Raw genomic sequence first — 20377 nt, 5'->3', positions numbered from 1 at the left:
ATCAATATAAAGTGCTAATTTGGGTAGAAGGTAATTCTGGCAGGAAGAGATCGTGACCACTGACTCAACACCACCAACCCAAGAAACCCATCAACTCAAAAGAAGACTGAACATACAGACTAATTAGCATAAGAAGTAAGAGAATAATTTAACCAATAGAAAGTAGAATACAAATTAATGAGAAAACTATGTAACTTGTTGCCAATGAACACTGGTGCCTTTGTATGCTAAAATGAATAAAAGTGAAAATTTTTGATACTCATGCTGCTGGCTTTGTGGATTTGCCATCCAGTGCCCCTTTCTGTACAGAACTGTGAGTAAATCAAATACCTCAACTGTGTGTGGATTGGCTTCTTGCACACCAGGTGATAGAATCTGTCTTAGGACAATAGTAGTCCATGTAACAAGTAGTTGCCATTTTCAGGGGAAGTGTGAATACATTTAAGTTCTCCTTTTTGAGATAACATTTGTCATAAGACATTCCTTGCTGTTCAAACTGGATGGGAGCTGATTTTTTTCCAGTCAATAATCAGTTTCATAATCAGTTCCTGTTATGGGCATCAATCCTTCATTCATTCAATCATAAAAATGTGGCTTATTAGAAAAGGAGAAATAGAGTCTAAAGGCACAGAATCATGTGGCTGCTCTACTAGGAATCTGTAAACAAAGAATCACTTTAAAATAAGAAATCCAAATCTAGGAAAGTAAAAAGGCATTTGAAGCCAGCTTTTAGCTAGTCAACTTCCTTAAAGATTCAAACGGTTTTGAGGTCTACAAAGTATGCACTAAGATACCATATTTCAAAAAGCAATAAGGCAAATAGTATACTCATTATTTTTAAAAAGTTACTACGGTAGTATAGGCATACACAGTATAACTTGGTTACAATGTGTGGTACTGTTTCTACTACATAGCCCTATAACTGTTTCCTTTCTACATAATCAGAGATTAAATTAAGATTACAGGTGAACACAAAACCACCCTTGTAACACAATCTATCACTGGCAACAGTTTTTCAGCAGCAGCAATGTTTGCTTTGCTTGTTGAGTCACATTCATACTGAGGAAAGTCCACAAATCAAAGTTCAGAGATTAAATACTGTCATACTTGTGAAGAGCTTCCTCTAGCTTGTGTGTCACTTTTTGAAAAAAGAGTATTTGCTGCTGCAAGAAATGCTTCATTTGTAATTTAAAGTCCCTCACACAAATTTTGTGGAAATGATTAATTTCTGCTAGGGTTGCAAAAGAAATAACGTTACAACGTTCTTGAATGCCCTCAGCTTTTAGGAGTTCCATCTTCCCCTCTTCCACATGTCTCTTGCTCTCCTTTACTTTGGTAAGGGCTCCTGTGTAAAGAACAAAACAAAATAGTTGAACTGTGAGGACAGTGTTGATTCAACTCTTGTACTTTAACAAGTGATTTAATAACAACAACAAGGATTAATAGAAGGCTCATTCTAAATATATTTATATGTGTGCATATATATATAGAAATGAAAAGGAATAAAATTAAAGCTTTTTCAGATCAAAAATCACAGAATAGTGAATCTTGTCAAAAAACCCCAAAACTTTAAGGTGTTAGCTTGCAAAAATTGCCTATTTCACAATCTTAAAAACTGATGGTATACTTCAGAGAATATCTGATAAATATATGCCATGGGTTGATGCTGGTCAGATGCCAGGCACCCACAAAAGCCACTCACTCACTTCCCTCTGCAGCTGGACAGAGGAGAGAAATTTAAATAAGGGTTCATGAGTTGAGATAAGGACTGGGAGAGATCATTCATTAAATACCATAATGGGCCAAACAGGCTCCACTTAGAGATATAAAGTGAATTTATTACTAACAAAATCAGAGCAGAATAATGAGAAGCAAAATAAGGCCTTAAAAACACCTTCCCCCCACCCCTCCCCTCCTTCCCAGCTCTGCTGCCTACCCCAAGTGGCTCACGGAGGCAGGGAATGAGGGTTATGGTCAGTTCATCACCCAAGATTTTCTTCCGCTGCTCAGGGAAAGGAGTCATTCCTCTGCTACACTGTGTGGTCCCTCCCACGGACAAACAGTCCTCCCAAAACTGCTGTGGTGTTGGTCACTTCCACAGGATGTAATCCTTCAAGGAGAGTCTGTTCCAGCCTAGGAGCAGGGCCCCTCTCTCCACGGGGCTCCCACAAGATCACAGCCTCCTCCCAGGCATCCACCTGGGAATCCATCTGGAATGGGAACCTCCCCTACAGGCTGCAAGTGGATCTCTGCATTCCCCGTGGATCCCCACAGGCTGCAGGGGGACAGCCTGCTTCACCATGGTCCTCCTCACAGCCTGCAGAGGCATCTTGGCTCTGGTGCCTGGAGTACCTCCTCCCCCTCCTTCTTCACTGACCTTGGTGTCTGCATAGTTGTTTGTCTCAAATATTCTCATTCTGTTCTTCTCTGATTGAAAAGTAAAACTGCCCCACAACTTTTGTTTTGATTTCTTCTTAAATATGTTCTTGCAGAGGCCTTACCACAATTTCTAATTGGCCCAGCCTTGGCCAGCAGCACATCCATCTTCAGAGTCAACAGGAATTGGCTCTGCCAGACATGGTGGAAGCTTCTAGCAGCTTCTCACAGAAGCTACCTCTGTAGCCCCCCCTCTACCAAAAACCAGGCCATGCAAACCCAGTACAGTATACCAGCAGTGGAAAGAACATGAAAGCACTAGAGAGCTAGTCAGATCAATTTAAGCCTACATAAACACCAGAAAAATAGCCTCATTCAGAATTCGGACTTTGTGGAACATCACATTTTACAATTTTTGTGAAATATAAAAAGGAGATCTGGATACACAAAATCTTGCTAATACACCATTCTGCTTTTATACTGCAGATATTCCAAAATTAATTATTGATTACTAGATTAGCTAAAAGTTTATTTCAAAGTTGTAGAAATCCAGGTAGAGCTAACACAAGTTTGCAAGAGCTAGAAGAAACACAGAGCAAAATAACTGATAGTCTTCCTTGTCCAAATAGCTAATTAAAGCATACACATCTTACAAAACCAAAATATCGCCCAAACTAGATTTGCCTAAAGCAGACTCATCTAGTGACACATAATACCAAGATGAGCCTTAGACATTTTTTTGTCTCATTTTCCCATAAGAGCAACTTCTTTGCCTTAAATATTATATACAAATTTTATTCATATAACTGAAACTCCTCAGACCAATAAAGCTTTTACCTTCTCACAAAATGTTAGTAATATGGCATTTTTCACAACCTTTGTGATCACACTTAAATTACTCGTTCTTTCAACTATTTGTAATGTCTTAACTAATTTACTCCTTTCACATTACATTTCTTAACATACATGTAGGGTTGACCCTGGCTGAATGCCAGATGCCCACCAAAGCTGCCCTATCACTCCCCTCCTTGGCTGGACAGGGGAAAAAACTATAACAAAAGGCTTCTGGGTGGACATAAAGACAGGGAGAGATCACCCATTGATTACTGTCATGGGCAAAACAGACTTGACTTGGGGAAATTATTGAATTTATTACCAAGAAAAAACAGAGCAGGATAATGAGCAATAAACCCAAAACTTAAAACACCCCTGCCTCCCCCTGTGAAGGACTGGAATGTTAATGGCTCAAACAATCAGGGTGCAAGTTGAGGATGTGCAAAATAACTGCCCAGGTGCAGAGGGTGAGCACACCTCAGGCTACAGCTGGGTGTTGAACAAGATAAGGGAAGAGGTTGATAAGAGGCAAATCCTTCGAGGTGGGATAATGCTTTTTATCATGCCAAAGTCCTTACACAAGTGGTTCAGCTGTGAAAACTCCCCTCTGGGAATCACCAGGACATTCACACGTAGCCCAAAAGTAATCACCCCTTCTGATGGGCCATAACTGACTCAACTGTGCTGACCTGAGAGGCAGCTGTGGCATCTTCAAGAGGTGTCATAAACCATCAAAGACTCAAAAAGTGTCCCATGATCTACAGCATTGCATCATTCAGTGTGAAACTCCCCACCCCAGGGGAGGTACCTGGGCATTCCCACCTGGACCTGAGGTATATAACCCATGGAACTTAATCAAGAACTGCTCCAGCAGGGGGTCCCTCATGAGGTCATGAGTCGTGACAACAAATCTGCTCCAATGTGGGCTTCTTTCCACAGGGTCACAGCCTCCTTCAGGCATCCACCTGCTCCAGCATGGAGTCCTCCATGGGCTGCAGGGGAATCTCTGCTCTGGCACCTGGAGTGCCTCCTTCTCTCCTTCTTCCCTGACCTTGGTGTCTTCAGGGTTGCTTTTCTCACATATTCTCACTCTTCTCTCCAGCTGCAGGTTCTCGCCACAATTTTTCTTTTCCCCCTTCTTAAATATGTTATCCCAGGGATACTACTACTGTCACTGATTGGCTCAGCCTTGGCCAGTGGAAGGTCTGTCCTGGAGTTGGCTGGCATTGGCTCTGCCAGACATGAGGGAAGCTTCTAGCTTCTTCACAGAAACCCCCCTTCTAGTTGCCCCGCCCGCCCCTACCCTCCCCCCCCGGCCCCGCTACCAAAACCTGTCCGCGCAAACCCAATACACCATACTGTGACTACAGTTCACAGACAGAACTCCCTATACATTGCCTTCAATTAATGTTTTCCTATGGTCTCTACAGTGACTCTAGCCAGAAAGCTAACAGAGAAAGTTCTCTGCCAATCTTTCAGGAGGACAATCTTCATGCTATCTGCTGCAGAAGCAGGTTTGTCTTCTTGTCAGCTGGAATCCACACATGTAGTAAACACGATTAAACAGTAAAAATGCAGTTTATTACCAGTGATGTTATCTTCCTTTCCTTTGCATATCCATTTAACAAGCCAGTTCTTATAATTCTTCCCCCAGTGCCCTGACATCTTCAATTCAGATTTGGAATATGAGATTGTGCACAGCAGTGTCTGAGTTTTCTCTATGGGCAGTGATTTGGGAGGCAATCGGGCAGCACAGCTGCTGCTCTGTGTCTTTTGCTCCCACTTCTCTTATTCCCCTGCCTGCTGTGGCTCACCACCTGCCCATCTCCAGCCCCTCACCAGGCAGTCAGGTAGAATGGAAGACCAAGGTATGCTCTTACTACAGTGTGCTAGTTTGGGCTGGTATAGAGCTAACTTTCTTCCCAGTGGCTGGTATGGGGCTGTGTTTTGGATTTGTGCTGAACACAGGGTTCAGAGCTATGGAACAACCCCTTATCCCCATATTGTCAACATAGTACCAAACATCATGCATTTTAATCACATAAAAAATTCCATCTGCTCCTCCGCAAAAATTACAATCAATACCCATCATGCCCCTGTCGTATTCCCACACCAAATTACTGAATCCAGGCCCCAGACTACAGCTGCAAGATTCCCCACTTTCATTTTACTCAGTCAAAACTCCATCTTTCACTTGCTCAGACCTTTGACACTTACACATTTCCTTCTATCTCATGTCTGTGTGGTTTAATGTACAGACAATGGCAGTAACATCCAGCAAACAGTGATATTTGCATATGAGTCTCACCCCACAATCAGATCTCCCTGAGGTACACATCATGTTGTTCCATCTCTCTGCATTATCCACCATGTGCAACCTGGTCCCTGAGCAAAGACAACCCCACAAATGGGTCTGTCTGTACTCGAGGCAGAATTCATCCACACTGTCTTCCCTAACAAACCTCTGACATGTACCACTGGGACTTTATCTCCGTCTACTATATTCAGGGACTCAGACTGGGCAGGACCTGCTCAGTTGGTGGAACCTCGGGTGTTAACTAACCAGGTGGCCTTTGCTAAATGCAGCTCCCAATTTTTGAAAGATCCCCCACCCAATGCTTTCAAGGTGTTTTTTAACAGTCCATCGTACCTCTCCACTTTGCCTGCAGATGGTGCATGGTAGGGTATCGCGGCTTGAGGTCCCAGGGGTCCGTCTGGCCCCCGGGGCAGCAGACGCCGTAGGTGTCCCGGATAGCACTGTGCTGATGAGGCGCAGCCTGTCTGGGCCCCCCAGCTAGCTCCGAGCCGCTGGCTACTTTAGCAAGCACTTGTGGAGTGATTTCAGCTCTTAGTGATTTGAGCTCTTAGTGATTTCAGCACTGTGCTCGCAAAGTGCCTCAGCAGACGCAGGGATGGAGAGAGGTGAAGGCTGTGTGGAGTTCTGCGGAGATGTCTTTATTGGCAGCTTCTGCAAAGGGTTCCAGTGACAGCTCTTCTGTCTGAACAGGGCAAAGGTATGGGTTTAAGTAGACTGTTGGGGGATCGGGAATTGTCCAATGGCTGAGGTCGAGGAGAATACGACCTATAGCCTTACAGAGAGATAACAGGTGTCTGATGTGCAGAAGAGAGACAGCTCTGGTCCACTCATCATGACTCTGCATTTCTTATCTTAGGCTAGTGACCGCCATGGAGGCTTTTCAGGGCCTCTGACTGCTACAGTAGGGGGATATGGTACACCCACTCAATGCCACTTTCCCTAGCCCAGGTGTTGATAAGGCTGTTCTTGAAATGAGTCCCATTGTCTGACTCAATCCTCTCAGGGGTGCCATGTCTCCACAGGACTTGCATTTCCAGGCCCAAGATGGTGTTACGGGCAGTAGCATGAGACACAGGGTAGGTTTCCAACCATCCCGTGGTGGCTTCTACCATGGTCAGCACACAGCGCTTGCTTTGGTGTGTCTGGGGCAGTGTGATGCAGTCAATCTGCCAGGCCTCTCCATACTTGTACTTGGACCACCGCCCACCATACCATAAGGGCTTCACTCGCTTGGCCTGTTTGATGGCAGCACACCTCTTACAGTCACGGATAACCTGCGAAATACTGTCCATGGTTAAATCCACCCCTCGGTCTCGTGCCTACTTGTAGGTGGCATCTCTACCCTGATGGCCTGAGGCATCATGGGCCCATCATGCTAGGAACAACTCCCCCTTGTGTTGCCAGTCTAAATCTATCTTTGAAACCCCAGTCTTTGCAGCCTGATCTACCTGCTGATTGTTTTGCTGTTCTTCATTAGCTCTGCTCTTGGGGACATGAGCATCTACATGGCGAACCTTCACAGGTAGTTTCTCTACCCGGGTAGCAATGTCTTTCCATTGTTCAGCAGCCCAGATTGGTTTTCCTCTATGCTGCCAGTTAGCCCCTTTCCATCACTCCAGCCATCCCCACAGAACATTGGCTACCATCCATGAATCAGTGTAGAGGTAGAGCTTTGGCCACTTCTCCCTTTCTGCAATGCCTAGGGCCAGTTGAACGTCTTTGAGTCCAGCAAGTTGACATGATCCACCTTCTCCTTCAGTGGACTCTGTGACCCGTCGTGTGAGGCTCCATACAGCTGCTTTCCACTTCCGATTAATCCCTACGATGCGACAGGAACTGTCAGTGAAAAGAGCATAGCGTGTTTCCTCTGCTGGCAATTGGTTGTAGGGTGGAGCTTCTTCAGCCCGTGTCAGTGGTTCTTGTTCTTCATCTGTGACACCAAAGTTTTCACCTTCAGGCCAATTTGTAATTACTTCCAAAATCCAAGAGCGATTCAGTTTACCAATACGGGCGCACTGCGTGATGAGAGCAATCCACTTGCTCCATGTAGCACTGGTGGCATGGTAGGTGAAGGGAGCCTTTCTTCTGAACATCCACCCCAGCACCGGTAGTCGGGGTGCCAGGAGGAGTTGCCCTTCTGTACCAATCACCTCTGAGGCGGCTTGGACTCCTTCATAGGCAGCCAAGATTTCCTTCTCTGTTGGGGTGTAGTTGGCTTCAGACCCTCTGTAGCTCCGACTCCAAAATCCTAGCGGTCGGCCTCTAGTCTCATCAGGCACTTTCTGCCAAAGGCTCCAGGACAGACCATGGCTCCCGGCTGCCGAGTAGAGCACGTTCTTCATATCTGGTCCTGTCCTGACTGGGCCAAGGGCTACTGCATGAGCAGTTTCCTGCTTAATCTGGGCTAAAGCTTGTTGCTGCTCAGGGCCCCAGTGGACATCATTCTTCTTGCAGGTGACCAGGCAAAGAGGGCTCACAATCTGGCTGTACTCAGGAATATGCATTCTCCAAAAACCTATGGCGCCTAAGAAAGCTTGTGTTTCCTTCTTATTGGTTGGTGGAGACATAGCTGTGATCTTGTTGATGTCATCTGGAGGAATCTGATGCCGTCCATCTTGCCACTTGACTCCCAGGAACCGGATCTCACAAGCTGGTCGCTTAATTTTACGCTTCTTGATGGCGAAACCAGCTTCCAGGAGGATTTGGATGATTTCTTCTCCTTTCTCAAACACTTCTGCTGCTGTGTTCCCCCACACAATGATGTCATCAATATACTGTAGATGTTCTGGAGACTCACCCTTTTCTAATGCAGTCTGGATCAGTCCATGGCAGATGGTGGGACTGTGCTTCCACCCCTGGGGCAGTCGGCTCCAGGTATACTGCACTCCCCTCCATGTGAAGGCAAACTAAAGCCTGCATTCTGCTGCCAGAGGAATGGAGAAAAATGCATTGGCAATATCGATAGCGGCGTACCACTTCGCTGCCTTGCACTCAAGCTTGTACTGGATCTCTAACATGTCTGGCACAGCAGCGCTCAATGGTGGAGTCACTTCATTCAATGCACAGTAGTCCACAGTCAATCTCCATTCTCCTTCAGATTTACGCACAGGCCAAATGGGACTGTTGAAGGGTGAGTGGGTTTTGCTGACCACCCCTTGGCTCTCCAGCTCTCGAATCATCTTATGGATGGGAACTACAGCATCTCGAGTTGTTCTGTACTGTCGGCGATGCACTGTTGAAGTGGCAGTTGGTACCTTTTGCTCTTCTCCCTTCAGAAGTCCTACTGTAGTTGGATTCTCAGACAGTGCAGGAAAGGTGTTCAATTGCTGGAGGTCCTCTGTCACTGCAGCTGCTATCCCAAATGCCCACCTGAGTCCTTTTGGGTCTTTGAAATACCCCCTTCAGAGGTAATCTATGCCCAAAACGCATGGGGCCTCTGGGCCAGTCACAATAGGGTGTTTTTTCCACTCATTTCCAGTCAGTGTCACCTCAGCTTCCACCAAGGTAAAGTCCTGTGATCCCCCTGTCACGCCAGCAATAGAAACAGATTCTGTCCCCACATGTCTTGATGGGATTAATGTGCACTGCGCACCAGTATGGACTAAAGCTTTATATTCTTGTGATTCAGATGTGCCAGGCCAACAAATGCACACAGTCCAGAAAACACGTTTTTCCCTAGCCTCTACCTGGCTAGAGGCAGGGCCCCTCTAAGCCTGGTTATCCATCTTTCCTTGGGCATATGTCTTAGAGGTTCCTTCCAGGGGATCGGACATGTCATCATCATCATCATACCTGGAGGCTTGGCTACGGGCAATTGGGGCTGCTTTCCTTTTGGTGGAACTTCCTCTCTGAGTCTTGTCTTCCTTCAATTCACGCACCCGTTGTGCCAGAGCAGCAGTAGATATTCCATCCCATGTCCTCATGTTTTCTCCGCAATCACGCAGGAAGAACCACAGCTCAGCTCGTAGGGTCTACCTTCTCTCCCCATCTGGGGAACGTCTGCGTTGGATACCAGGGCCTCTAATTTGTACTGCTGAGATTTGGAGAAGGTCCTCTTTAATCTCCTCCTGGAGTTTCTTGTGATTCTCTTCTATCTAGTCATCTAATTTCTGCAGACATGTTTCAACGGCTGCGATTCTGGCATGTGTTGGGGCTTGTACAGCATCTGCATATGCTCAGAGCTTCTTTGCCATATCAAGCATGTTCTCATCCTTGTCATCCCGCTTCATTATTGCTAAAGCAGAAGCGTATTCATGTGGCCCAAGCCGTACAAGTTTCCGCCACATCACAGATGTACATGGTACTAAGTCTGGATTCCTAGTTGTTATGTCATCTGAGAAGATAATCTCTGCCACTGCCATTTCTCTCAGGCATTGAATCCCTTGTTCTATGGTCTTCCACTGGGTTTGCTGCATATAAAGATCATCTGCACACAGGTATCTTTGTGCTACACTTTCCAGGACCCGTGCCCAGAGGCTGTGAGGGTTAGCCCCCCTCAACATACCTTGGTCGATGACAGGAACATGTGATCACAAATGCCTCGCTTCAGTGCCATCCAGAATTGTAGCCTCGCCTGCAGCATCCCAAAGATGGACTAACCAACTAATTATAGGTTCATCAGATCATCGAGTGTAATCCTTCCTTAGGCCACGAAGGTCCTTCAGGGAAAAGGACTCAGTATTAGCTTCTGAACTTGTGCCTGTTGCTTTGACTTCTGATTTTATGTCAGGAAGAGTTGAGGGTCCTTCTCCTGCATCATAATCATCCACTAGTCGATCGGTCTTGTCTGTGCACTTTCCACTTCTTGTGCTAGTAGCAACAGCCATTGGTTGAGCCTTACTGTCTGGTTTCTAGCCTGGGATGTTGGCTGCAGCCTGAGTGACTGGGATAGCTGCTGATTTATCTCCCTACCCCCCTTCCTCTGTCTGCTGCCCTACAGTATCAAGCAGAGTGCGATAAGCATATGCCAGGGCCCACCTCATTGCAATGATCTTTTTCTCCTTAGGGTCATCATGGCACTTCTCTTTCAGGTATTTCCCAATCTCAGCTGGGTTCTGAATTTGTTCACGTGTGAAGTCCCAAACTATAGGGTCAGAAAATTCCTTGAAGATTTGGCCCATACCCTCCCATTTCCCACACTACTTAGGATTTCCCACGCCTGGGTCTACTCCTGGGTCAGGGGTCTCATCAGCCCTTCTAGAAATCTCAGCCCTCATTCTAGAGAAACTGCAGACTGTATAGAGAAAGCTTACCACATTAAATACCAGAAAGATGGTCTCTTTAACATTCAGGGGAAACTGAACATTCTCCACTAGGAATGTAACAGAGGAGAAGAAGGAAAGCAAAGGCTGAAAAGCCTCATCTCCTGCTTCTCCTCTAACAAACTTGGTGCAGAACCATACCTGTGAACCATATATTCCTGGAACAGACTCCAGTACCTTCATAAACTTCCTACAAGCCATTACAACCAAGCCCAGCCCGACTGCTATTCTGGTCGGTGCCCCTCTGCTGCAAAAACTATGTGTTAGGGACAATACTGGAGCTATTCCTGGATAAGAAAATAAACCTAGGGACCATAGAGGAATTAAGACCTCAAAAAAGCCTAGGGACCAAAACCACATGCAAGCCTCCACCCCAAGAGACATTATGAATTCAAACAACGTGGCTACTAACTGCTCTATACCAACACAGAGTAATTGAAACCAAAATACAATCAGAACAGGGTTTTTTCCTCTCTCTCGAGGCAGACATTTGGAGCCAAAATATTTGTCCTAGTTTAGGGCAAATTTGGGAGAAAACCTCCAGAAGGAGTCCCCAGAAAGCAAACCCCCATGGCCCCTCCCCCCACCTGGTTTGGGAAGAATTTCCTTGGAGAGAAGTGGAAAAAAACCTGTTTATTTAACAGGCAAAGCACTCCCCAGCACAAAAAATGAACAACACCAGATCACAAAACTCTTTCACTGCTCTGAAGAGATGACAAATTCAGAAAGTCTCTCCTTGGAGTGGTCACTGTGTTATCGGTCCCTCCGCCGCTGGGTATGGCTGCTGCAGGCCACAAAGTGCAAAACTCTCGGTGTTTTCCCAGGTCTCAGTCCGGAGCAGGTTCGAATGGTTTCAAGAAAAGGGAAAGAAAAACGGTCCAGGGAAAATTCGGACTGCCTAGCTAAACTAACTAACAAGCAAAAAGCAAAATCAAGCACAAGCAGGAGCAAGAGCAAAAGCAAAAGCAAAAAGCAAAAGCCGCAGTATGTACCACCGTCTGTGTCCAGCAGTCTGTGGGGGAGTGAGCAGGCTGATAATAAAACAAAACTTCGCTTTTCAGAGCCAGTCTTGAAGGCACAGAACATAATATCCAGCATAAACAGAACAGATGACTGGGGATACAAGCATCATAACATCACCCTACGAAAATCCTTTAGATGAACTTTGAGGTTGGCAACTTCCCTCTGTCCTGGATTGCAAGGCAAGATGTATTCAATTGCCATCTGTTAGAGGTGTGGCTGTTATCTTCTCTTAATTTGGAAGTTTCCTTTATCTCTTCCACAAGCCAATCCTCCCTCCTGGGGAGACATCTGCTGTTAATGGCCTATTGAATGCCACTGCATGACTGATAAAAGTTGCAGCATCTCATTGTGAGATGCTCTGCCCAGAGGGAGGAGCCAAGCATTTCTACCTGGATATAATCTTGAGTTTCTGAAACAGCAGCATGGCTTTTTCTGCACTGGATTTCCCAAAGGAACAGCTGCCTCTTCCACTGCATCTTCAGAGGAAGACTACACCCTTTTCTACAGGATCACTGCTCCAACAGAACCACATCTGTCACTCCAGGAGGACTGCAGCCACCATTTCAATTGGACTGCTGCCAACACCCTGACTAACAGGGTGTCAGGCTGTATTCTGTGTCAGTGTTGTTTTGGTTCACTGCATTGTTTATTTTATCTTTTTATTTTCTTCCCTAATGAAGAACTGTTATTCCTACTCCCATATTTTTGCCTGAGAGCCCCCCTTAATTTCAAATTTATAACAATTTGGAGGGACGGGGTCTACTCTTTTTTTTCCATTTCAAGTGAGGCTCCTGCCTTCCTTAGCAGACACCTGTCTTTCCAAACCAAGACACCCACACATGCGCATTCCACTTTTGCTGAGTCCCAGTTTTCTTATTCTTTTAATTACCACTACGACAGTGCATTTCTCTTTAGTTAAAAGATAACTCAAACCTCTTCTTAGCGAAACAATACCTTATTGGATTTGCTCCTCTAACTAAACAATTCTCTATTGATTTAGTTTTCTGGGGTGTATAGGTCTATGGAGCAATTTCCTGCAGGTGCAGTTAGGCTTCTCCTTAATTTTCCCAGGGTTTCTATCTTGTTCTACTGAAACACAGATTTAAACTGAAAACAGTTAAGATAATAAAGTCCAAAAAACCATAAATCCCTTAGTTAACTAAAACACAGCTCCTTGCAAAATTCGGAGGACCACAATACTGCTAGCTAAATAAGATATAACTCCTTTTCAATGGGAATTTGGGAAGACACACATCCTGGACAGGTGACCCAAACTGACCAAAGGAATATTCCAGGCTACATCATGCTTAGTATATAAAGCTGAATGAAAAAAAAGGAAGAGTGAGATATTCAGAGTTGCAGTGTTTGTCTACCCAAGTCATCTCTCCTGCACATAGCTGAACACCTGCCTGCCCATAGGAAGCAGGGAATTAATTCCGTGCTTTGCTTTTGCTGTGTGTGTGGCTTTTGTTTTCCCTATTAAACTGTCTTTATCTCAAACTATGAGTTTTCTAGCTTTTGCCCCTCCAGTTCTCTCCCTGATCCCATGGTGGGGGAGTGAGCGAGTGGCTGTGTGGGGTTTTGCTGGCTGGAGTTAAACCACCAGGAATTTAAAATACCATATGATTTGGCAGACTTAGGGAGAAAGAGCTTTTTTGCATTTTTGAAATGGGGGTTGTGACTTGCATTATAAATAAAACCTGTAATTTCTAAAATTCAGAGAAGCATGTGTGATTTTTCTCTGTACAGCTTCTAACAACAACTTGTTAACTTGGCTGGGGGGTGTTTTGAATAGCAAATATGCAGGAAATATTTTCTTTGTTCTCAGTATTTGTCTACTCTTAAAATAATGTTTTTCTCCTTAATTTGCATTTAGGCTGCTCTCTTCATGGCATGTCCTGTCTGCAGCCCTGGTACGAACTCTCAGTTGTGAGCATAAGAAATTCCCCTCTGGTGTGACACACTTGCAGAAAGACAGTAGAGAATATTTTCCTTTTTTTTTTTAACTGTGGCAGGGAAATTATTAGCAAGGTTAAGTGTACACTGAAGACTGCATGACCAAGGATGCTGGTATTTGAGTGGCAGAGGCCATACTCTGAAGCTGGTGTGCCAAAGAGTTGCTGGGAGATCAAGAGCAGTGACTCTCCCCTGGGGCTGTGAGGTGGTGGCAGGGCCTGGCTTCACAACTTCCTAGTCCCCATGGCCCACCAGCATGAAGGCTAAAAGCTTGGCACCAGCTACTACAGCTGATTGACCTCACCATCTCCAGCCTAGCCCAAAAAAACAACAAACAAAAATCTTTTTCACATGCAGGGGTGCCAGCAGCAGGATCATGCAAGATGATCAGTATTTTCTCTTTCAAGGAGTGAGGAATCTCTGAGGTAGGGCACAATTTGAAAAATATTAAATCCCCTCTTCTGCAAAAAGATCACTTCTTTCAACAAACAAATCCAAGCTTAGCAAAAATTTTCTCTGTGTTCTGCTGTCAGAGCAGAAATCCATGCAAGGCTGTGGAAAACCTGAATTTGGGACATACTGGAAGCCAGATGGAGCTAGTTAAATAAACATGACAACTCTTCAGTTGTCATGTGAGAAAGAGCTTTAGATGTTCTTTCTAGAATGACAGAATTGGAAATTATCATGAAAGCATAACTAAGTTCTGGAGCAGGTATATACTCCAAATTATTTTTCATCAATAAAAGCAATTCATTACCATTATATAGTCATAACCTTCTCTGTAGTGGATTGACCATGGCGCTCTATCATTCCCCTTTCCCAGTGGAACAGGGAGAGAAAATAAGATGGAAAACAAATAGTAGGTAGAGATAAGGCAGTTTACCAAAATGAAAAAAGAAATGGGAAAGTTTGTGTGAGCATAAGCAAAGGGAAAAGTTCATCTCTATGTCCCATCAGTGAGTGATGTTCAGACACTTCCCAAAAAGCAGGGCTTCAGCATGTGTAACGGTTGCTCCGAGTGAAAAATGCGTATTTTATGATTGGCTCTTCACAAATATTAGATTGAATACTATATTATGGAGGGTTATTTTGTAGATTTTATAGATTCTACAAACTACTAAGATCACACTTCTTGATTGGAGCTTTTGTCTTGTTCCCTCCTTCTCTGCCTCCATTTCTCAGTGTCTGTGATTGGTTACTGTGCAGGCGTTCTACAGTCCTCTGTTATCTAGTTCTTGGGATCCTGGTATGCGGTTTCTCAGCTTCTTCGTTCTTATTTTAGCACAGTTTATATCTTGGTAACCTTGATGAATTCCACAGTGCCCTGAGAAAATTCTGATAAGAACAGTTACAGACGGTATGGCTGGTACACACTGAAGCCTAAGTTGTTCAGATACATTGCTACACTGACAGATGCTGGTGAGAGCACTATTGCCTCCTGCACACTTCACAGGCTGGCAATGAAGCAGCTTCATCCACATGGAGGGGAATCACAGCTTCTTCAGGCACATATAACCCAGGAGCAAGCATCTGCAATTAAAGCATGAGCTAGGGCTCCTTCTCCTGTCTTCGTTTGCAGAAGAATACCAAGGGAGGTTGTGAGATGAAATCATGACTGTGAGGCACATTGTTCTGAGCATTTACTGCCAGGGATTCCTCCTCCCAGGGCTGCATTTTACACCAAGCAATAATGGATTTTAAAGGATGTCTTGGGGATGTTTTTTTTTTTATCCCATATCCATTTTTTTGGCTTTATTTTTGCTTTGTGTCTGGGGTGGTCATTCCCCCCCACCCTGGCAGGACATCTACCCCTCCCACCACCACAGATGGTTGGTGGATAAAGAGATAACCTGGGTTGAAAGGCCCAGCAAAGGGTCATCTCTGATGCCAAAAGGGCTCAGGCCTCAGCTAAGAATCAACATCTTAGTCTAGAGATCAGATGTGGGAAGAGATAAAAGAAATATTCTTGACTGAGACGCTGTTTTATAAACTATAAAAGACACATGGGTTATCACAGAGGCAGATGCCTCCTACACACACACCCTGAAAGTGTGGGAGACCTCTCTCTGGAGTTTGGTTGCAGATTCCGTGGTTACTTCCCTGGGGATTGAGGGAAAGGATCTCAATGTGTGCCCCATCAGCAATTGGATGGTATGATACATTGAATCCTAACTTATATTATTTCTTCGCTAGCTGTAACATTATTAAGTACCGTTAACTTTGCGCTGTATATATCTACTGTTAAAAACGGGACCACACTCCTGGTACTAAAAGTGATTTCAGCATTTATTATAATAAGGCCTAAAGGATGGGGGCCTGCAGGTCGAGCAGGAGAATTCCTGTCGAAGATGCTGCAGCGCCGGGTCTTCTTTCTTGAGCAGCGATGTCCCCAATGTTCCAGGTGGAGCGGCACAGATTCACCGCACAGATTCACTGCGTCAGATGCCCCCTTATCTTGTTTTTTGTTCCTTTGGATTGGTTTCTGTTTGGATCCTTCATTTGCATGAAGGTTTAAGGCACTTGATTGGCCCCTTACAGTTCTGTCAAGGCTGGCTTGGGTGGAGGGGTGCACTTTACTTAGGTGTAATACGGTACATTGAGTACTGTATTTCTTATAACTACCCTTTTAACCTCTTTTACACTATAATAACCAAACTAACAGTACATGCTTAACAATTATCAACTATTTTGCAACAGTTTCTAACCTATTTTTGACATCTACTAGCAGTCCTTTTTTTGTCTTTATTCCTGTGTAGTATTAGTTTGTTTTAAATCTTATATCTGTTTGTTTTCTGTCTATTAAATAAATAATTAATTCTATAATAGACCGAATTATCCATTATTAAAGAACTTGTGAATGAGAGTGGGTTTTCAGGTGCTGGCCATCTCAACAAAGCTACGGCCTGAGGCCAGAGGCCTGGGCAAAAGGCAAGGACTTATCTAAACCCCCACATCCATTCATAACACCCTCCCCCCGGCTCCGGGAGTATTGTGATGGGTGAGAGCCAGCCCGGGATTCTTGAGAGAGTTGGGGGTGAGGGGCAGTTACTTCCTTCCAGTGGGGTGATTAGTCTCTGGGGCCATGGGGTGTGGTACCTCTGGTAAGAGATACTGTTTGTGAAAAATGTGTATTTTATGATTGGCTCTTCGCAAATATTAAATTGAATACTATATGTATTATGGAGGGCTATTTTGTAATACTGTATTAATCCTTTTTAAGTAGTGTGTTAAATATAGGTTTAGGTTACAACATAATGTTAAAATAGAAACTCTGCAATGTAAGATATTTTTTACTAGCTCAAGAAAAGAGATAAGATAATCAAGAAACTCTTCGCACAGAGATAACAGCAACAGGAAATCTAAAGAGTTACAGCCTCCTTATCAGAAAAGACAAACATTCTTCCACCTTCTCTCTGTCTTTATGGAACCACCAGGATTAAGGTGAAGAAGTTGACAAAAACCAGAAAAATTCTTAACTTGCAAGGAATGTATGCATCATGTATGAGATATATGAATATGCAACAGGCTATTGCTTTTAAGGGTTATTCCTTTGTTCGCAAGGCATGTTTTTGGCAGCTTAGTGCCCAAAAACATCCCAGCGTCCGTAATTCTTTGCTTTTTATTGTCTCGTAGTGTCCTAATCCTCATTGTCCAAATTTTTATTACTCTAATTTTATTACTATTTTTAAAAACTATTTTATTGCTAATAAACTTTTAAGATTTAAAAAAAACAAGTGATTGGTGTTTTTCACAATTATGGTAGCAGAGGATGGTTTCTAACACCTCTCTGCCGGTGCCTTAGGAGTGTCAGGGTGAGGAAGACGCGTCCTACCCTGTTAAGCAGCCTCGCTCTGTTCCCCTGGTGTGACCGACAGAGACAGATGACAGATGCAGGTTACGATCAGATGGACAAAAGGAGACAATAAAACAAAGAAAAGGGAAAGGATTCCCTAAAACCATGGTAATTAGCCCCTAAGACTAAAGTGTACACAAAGAACAAAGACCTAAGGCCAAAGAATAGGTAAGTATTTGTTTGGATGGGGCGGATAAGGGGGGGGATGAATGTGTGTGAATGAGAGGCGGGCTGGTTATCCCAGACCTGCCGAGTGCCGTAGTCTCCCATGCTGCAGTTTAGTCTTTTCGCGAGAAAAGCAGCCAGTAAAGAGACAAAGCGAGTGGAGAAAAAAAAAAAAAAAAAGTGAGAGAATCCCCCCCGAAGAAACTGAGACTGGATCTCAGGGAAGGAGTGGAACCCCTTGGGGAGAAGAAGCCAAGGGTTTTCCTGGCATAATTCACTGTGGAAAATAGAAGAAATAGTGTGGAAGGGGCCCCTAAAAATTCTGCTGGACTGAGGGATAAGAGTGCCTGAGACCATCCAGGATTCAAACCTGCTGGGTTGAGGGATTAACATTCCAAGAGCATCCAGGGTTGAGCAAAATTCTGCCAGATTGAGGATATGCCCAAGAGAATGTGGGGTTGGACAACACAGCTGGCTTGAGGGATAAAAATGCCCAAGAGCATCTAGGGTTGGACAACACAGCTGGATTGAGGGATATCCAAGATCACCGGGACTGGCCAGTAACACCTAAAAATGTAATAGGTGAATTGAAAGTAAAAGGTACCTTGTTGTCTTGTTGTGTGTGTGAGGGTGGGTCCCGCACCAACAAGCAGTTGTTTCCCCAGCGGGTGGGGGCTGAGGCATGACCCGCAAAACAAGCCTTGTTCCCCGGGCGTGTGGGGGAAGATGTGACTACAAAGTGTGAGTCACACGCAGACAGCCTCAAAGGTGAACTGGCACCAGAGGCAACCAAATTCAAGGCACTTCCTGGAGGCCTGGCGATACTGAAGCCCAGAGAGGCTGACCCCAAAGCAAGGATGGCACAGTATCACAGGACCTTTTAGCACCGCAGCTGCGCAGGGTAGTCGTGTAACCCATTCTAACCCATTCCCCTGGGGGGGCTGGGGAGCCCAGATCCGGCAAGGTGCGGAGGCCTGAACCCCTGACTCTGAGGTTATCTCCAGGGAAGAGGGATAGCCAAACCTCGGGGAAGTGGAAGGGGTCAGGGTGGGGGCTTACACGATCTGTGATTCTCTGGTAACAGAAATCCCTTTGTGTAAGTCTAAGAGGTTTGCTAACATTTCCTTCCTCTCTGCAATAAAATAAAGGGAAATGTATTAAGTGCTGAACCTAAGTCAGTAGGAAACTTAGGTGTATGAGTACTTAAGGTTCTGAGAAGTCGAATAAAATCTTACACAGTCCAGGTGGGCAAGATACAAGAACCAAAAACTCGGTTAAGCAGAAGTCAAGAAGTATGAATGAACAGGCCTTAGGGTGTGAATGTGCGTGAGAGTGAGAAAGAAAGGTGAGTAAATGTAGATGAATTAAAGTATATGTAATGTAGATTGTTTATTTTGAGCTTCACTTTATCTCCTTGGAGAGAGGTGTATTGTGTTGAATAGTATTGTGAGAAAAAGGATTTTTTGGGTGGGTAGTTGAAAGAAGGTGGTATTCAGGTTGTTAAGAGAAAGTGGGAAACAGAGGCAGGGGACGAATAGATAAGATCTTGAAAAACGGGACAGAAAACCAGTAAGTTGGGTACAAAAAAAAAAAAAAAAAAAAAAAAAAGAAAGAAAAAGGGAGTAAAAGGGTACCAGCAGAGATACCCCAAGATAGCCCTTTGAGGGGTTATGTTAACTAACAGATCCAAATCCCTGTACCAAGAGAAAATATGCAGTAGTTGATGGGAAAAACCTGCAAACTTTTGAAAAAGGGAAATTAACCTTAAACTGGTAAGCTCAAACTTGTGAATTATATGTTCTAAAAAGAGCACTGGAATAAGTAACACACAAGAAAGGAGCTATGGATGCATTGGGATTTTTTTCGGAGTAGCAAGGCAAATGACTGAAAGATGTATAACTTGCCAAAGGATAAATAAAAAGGTCATGAGAAAAACAACATTAGGAGGCCGTGAGTTAGCTCTTCGACCATTTCAAAGTATCCAAGTAGAAGTTTAGATTTGTTAGGATCTAAAATTTATTTATAAATTCAAAAGAACCGTTCAATCCAGAAGAAAGAATATGCCATATGCTGGACGGGAGATTTTGGGAGAATAAAAATCTTTAAAGTATCAGAAACCACCGAGACAACGCAAGAAAAGAAAAAAGGGGGGAAAGAAAAGGGCTGGGAACAGGAGGAAGAGAGGAAAGAAGAAGAGTGGGATCCTTTGCAAGTGTTGCCTCCTCCGTTCCCACTCGCCCCCCCACACCGCCCGCGGCTGCCCCGCCAGTCCCGGTACCCGTCCCGGCCCCGGTCTCGTCGCTCGGGGCTGCACCGCCGGTCCCCGCCTCCATCCCGGCTCCGGCCCCGCCGGTGAATTTGCCCCGGTCCTGGCCGCCTGGCCCGCGGACGCTCCGCCGGCCGTGTCGGGGGTCCGTCATGCCGCGTGGTCTGGGGTCGCCGCGCTGACCGCGCCGGAGGGGCTTCCGTCTGCCTTGCCCGTGCCGGCTGCGCTGGGCGCCGCCGCTGCTGCCGGAGCCGCCCCGCCTGCTTTGTGTTGGCCGAGAGCTACCGAATCAGCCGCGTGCGGCTCGGTCTCCACCGGAAGATCCC

At 45.0% G+C, this 20377-nt stretch overlaps 1 protein-coding gene across 1 annotated transcript in view; it reads right to left on the bottom strand.

Moving 5' to 3' along the window:
* Positions 1-203: 203 nt before the first annotated feature.
* Positions 204-20377, bottom strand: part of LOC128822717 (sorting nexin-18-like) — a 45501-nt gene continuing 25327 nt past the window's right edge. Inside the window, exon 2 of the mRNA XM_054004531.1 lies at positions 204-1345. Coding sequence (XP_053860506.1) covers positions 1092-1345 — 254 coding nt within the window. The 3' untranslated portion in view covers positions 204-1091. The remainder of the gene's footprint in view (positions 1346-20377) is intronic.

Source organism: Vidua macroura (assembly GCF_024509145.1).
Source record: "Vidua macroura isolate BioBank_ID:100142 chromosome W unlocalized genomic scaffold, ASM2450914v1 whyW_random_scaffold_30, whole genome shotgun sequence".
NCBI lineage: Eukaryota > Metazoa > Chordata > Aves > Passeriformes > Viduidae > Vidua > Vidua macroura.
Note: the sequence above shows the minus strand (reverse complement) of the source record. Positions and strands in the feature narration are given on the sequence as shown.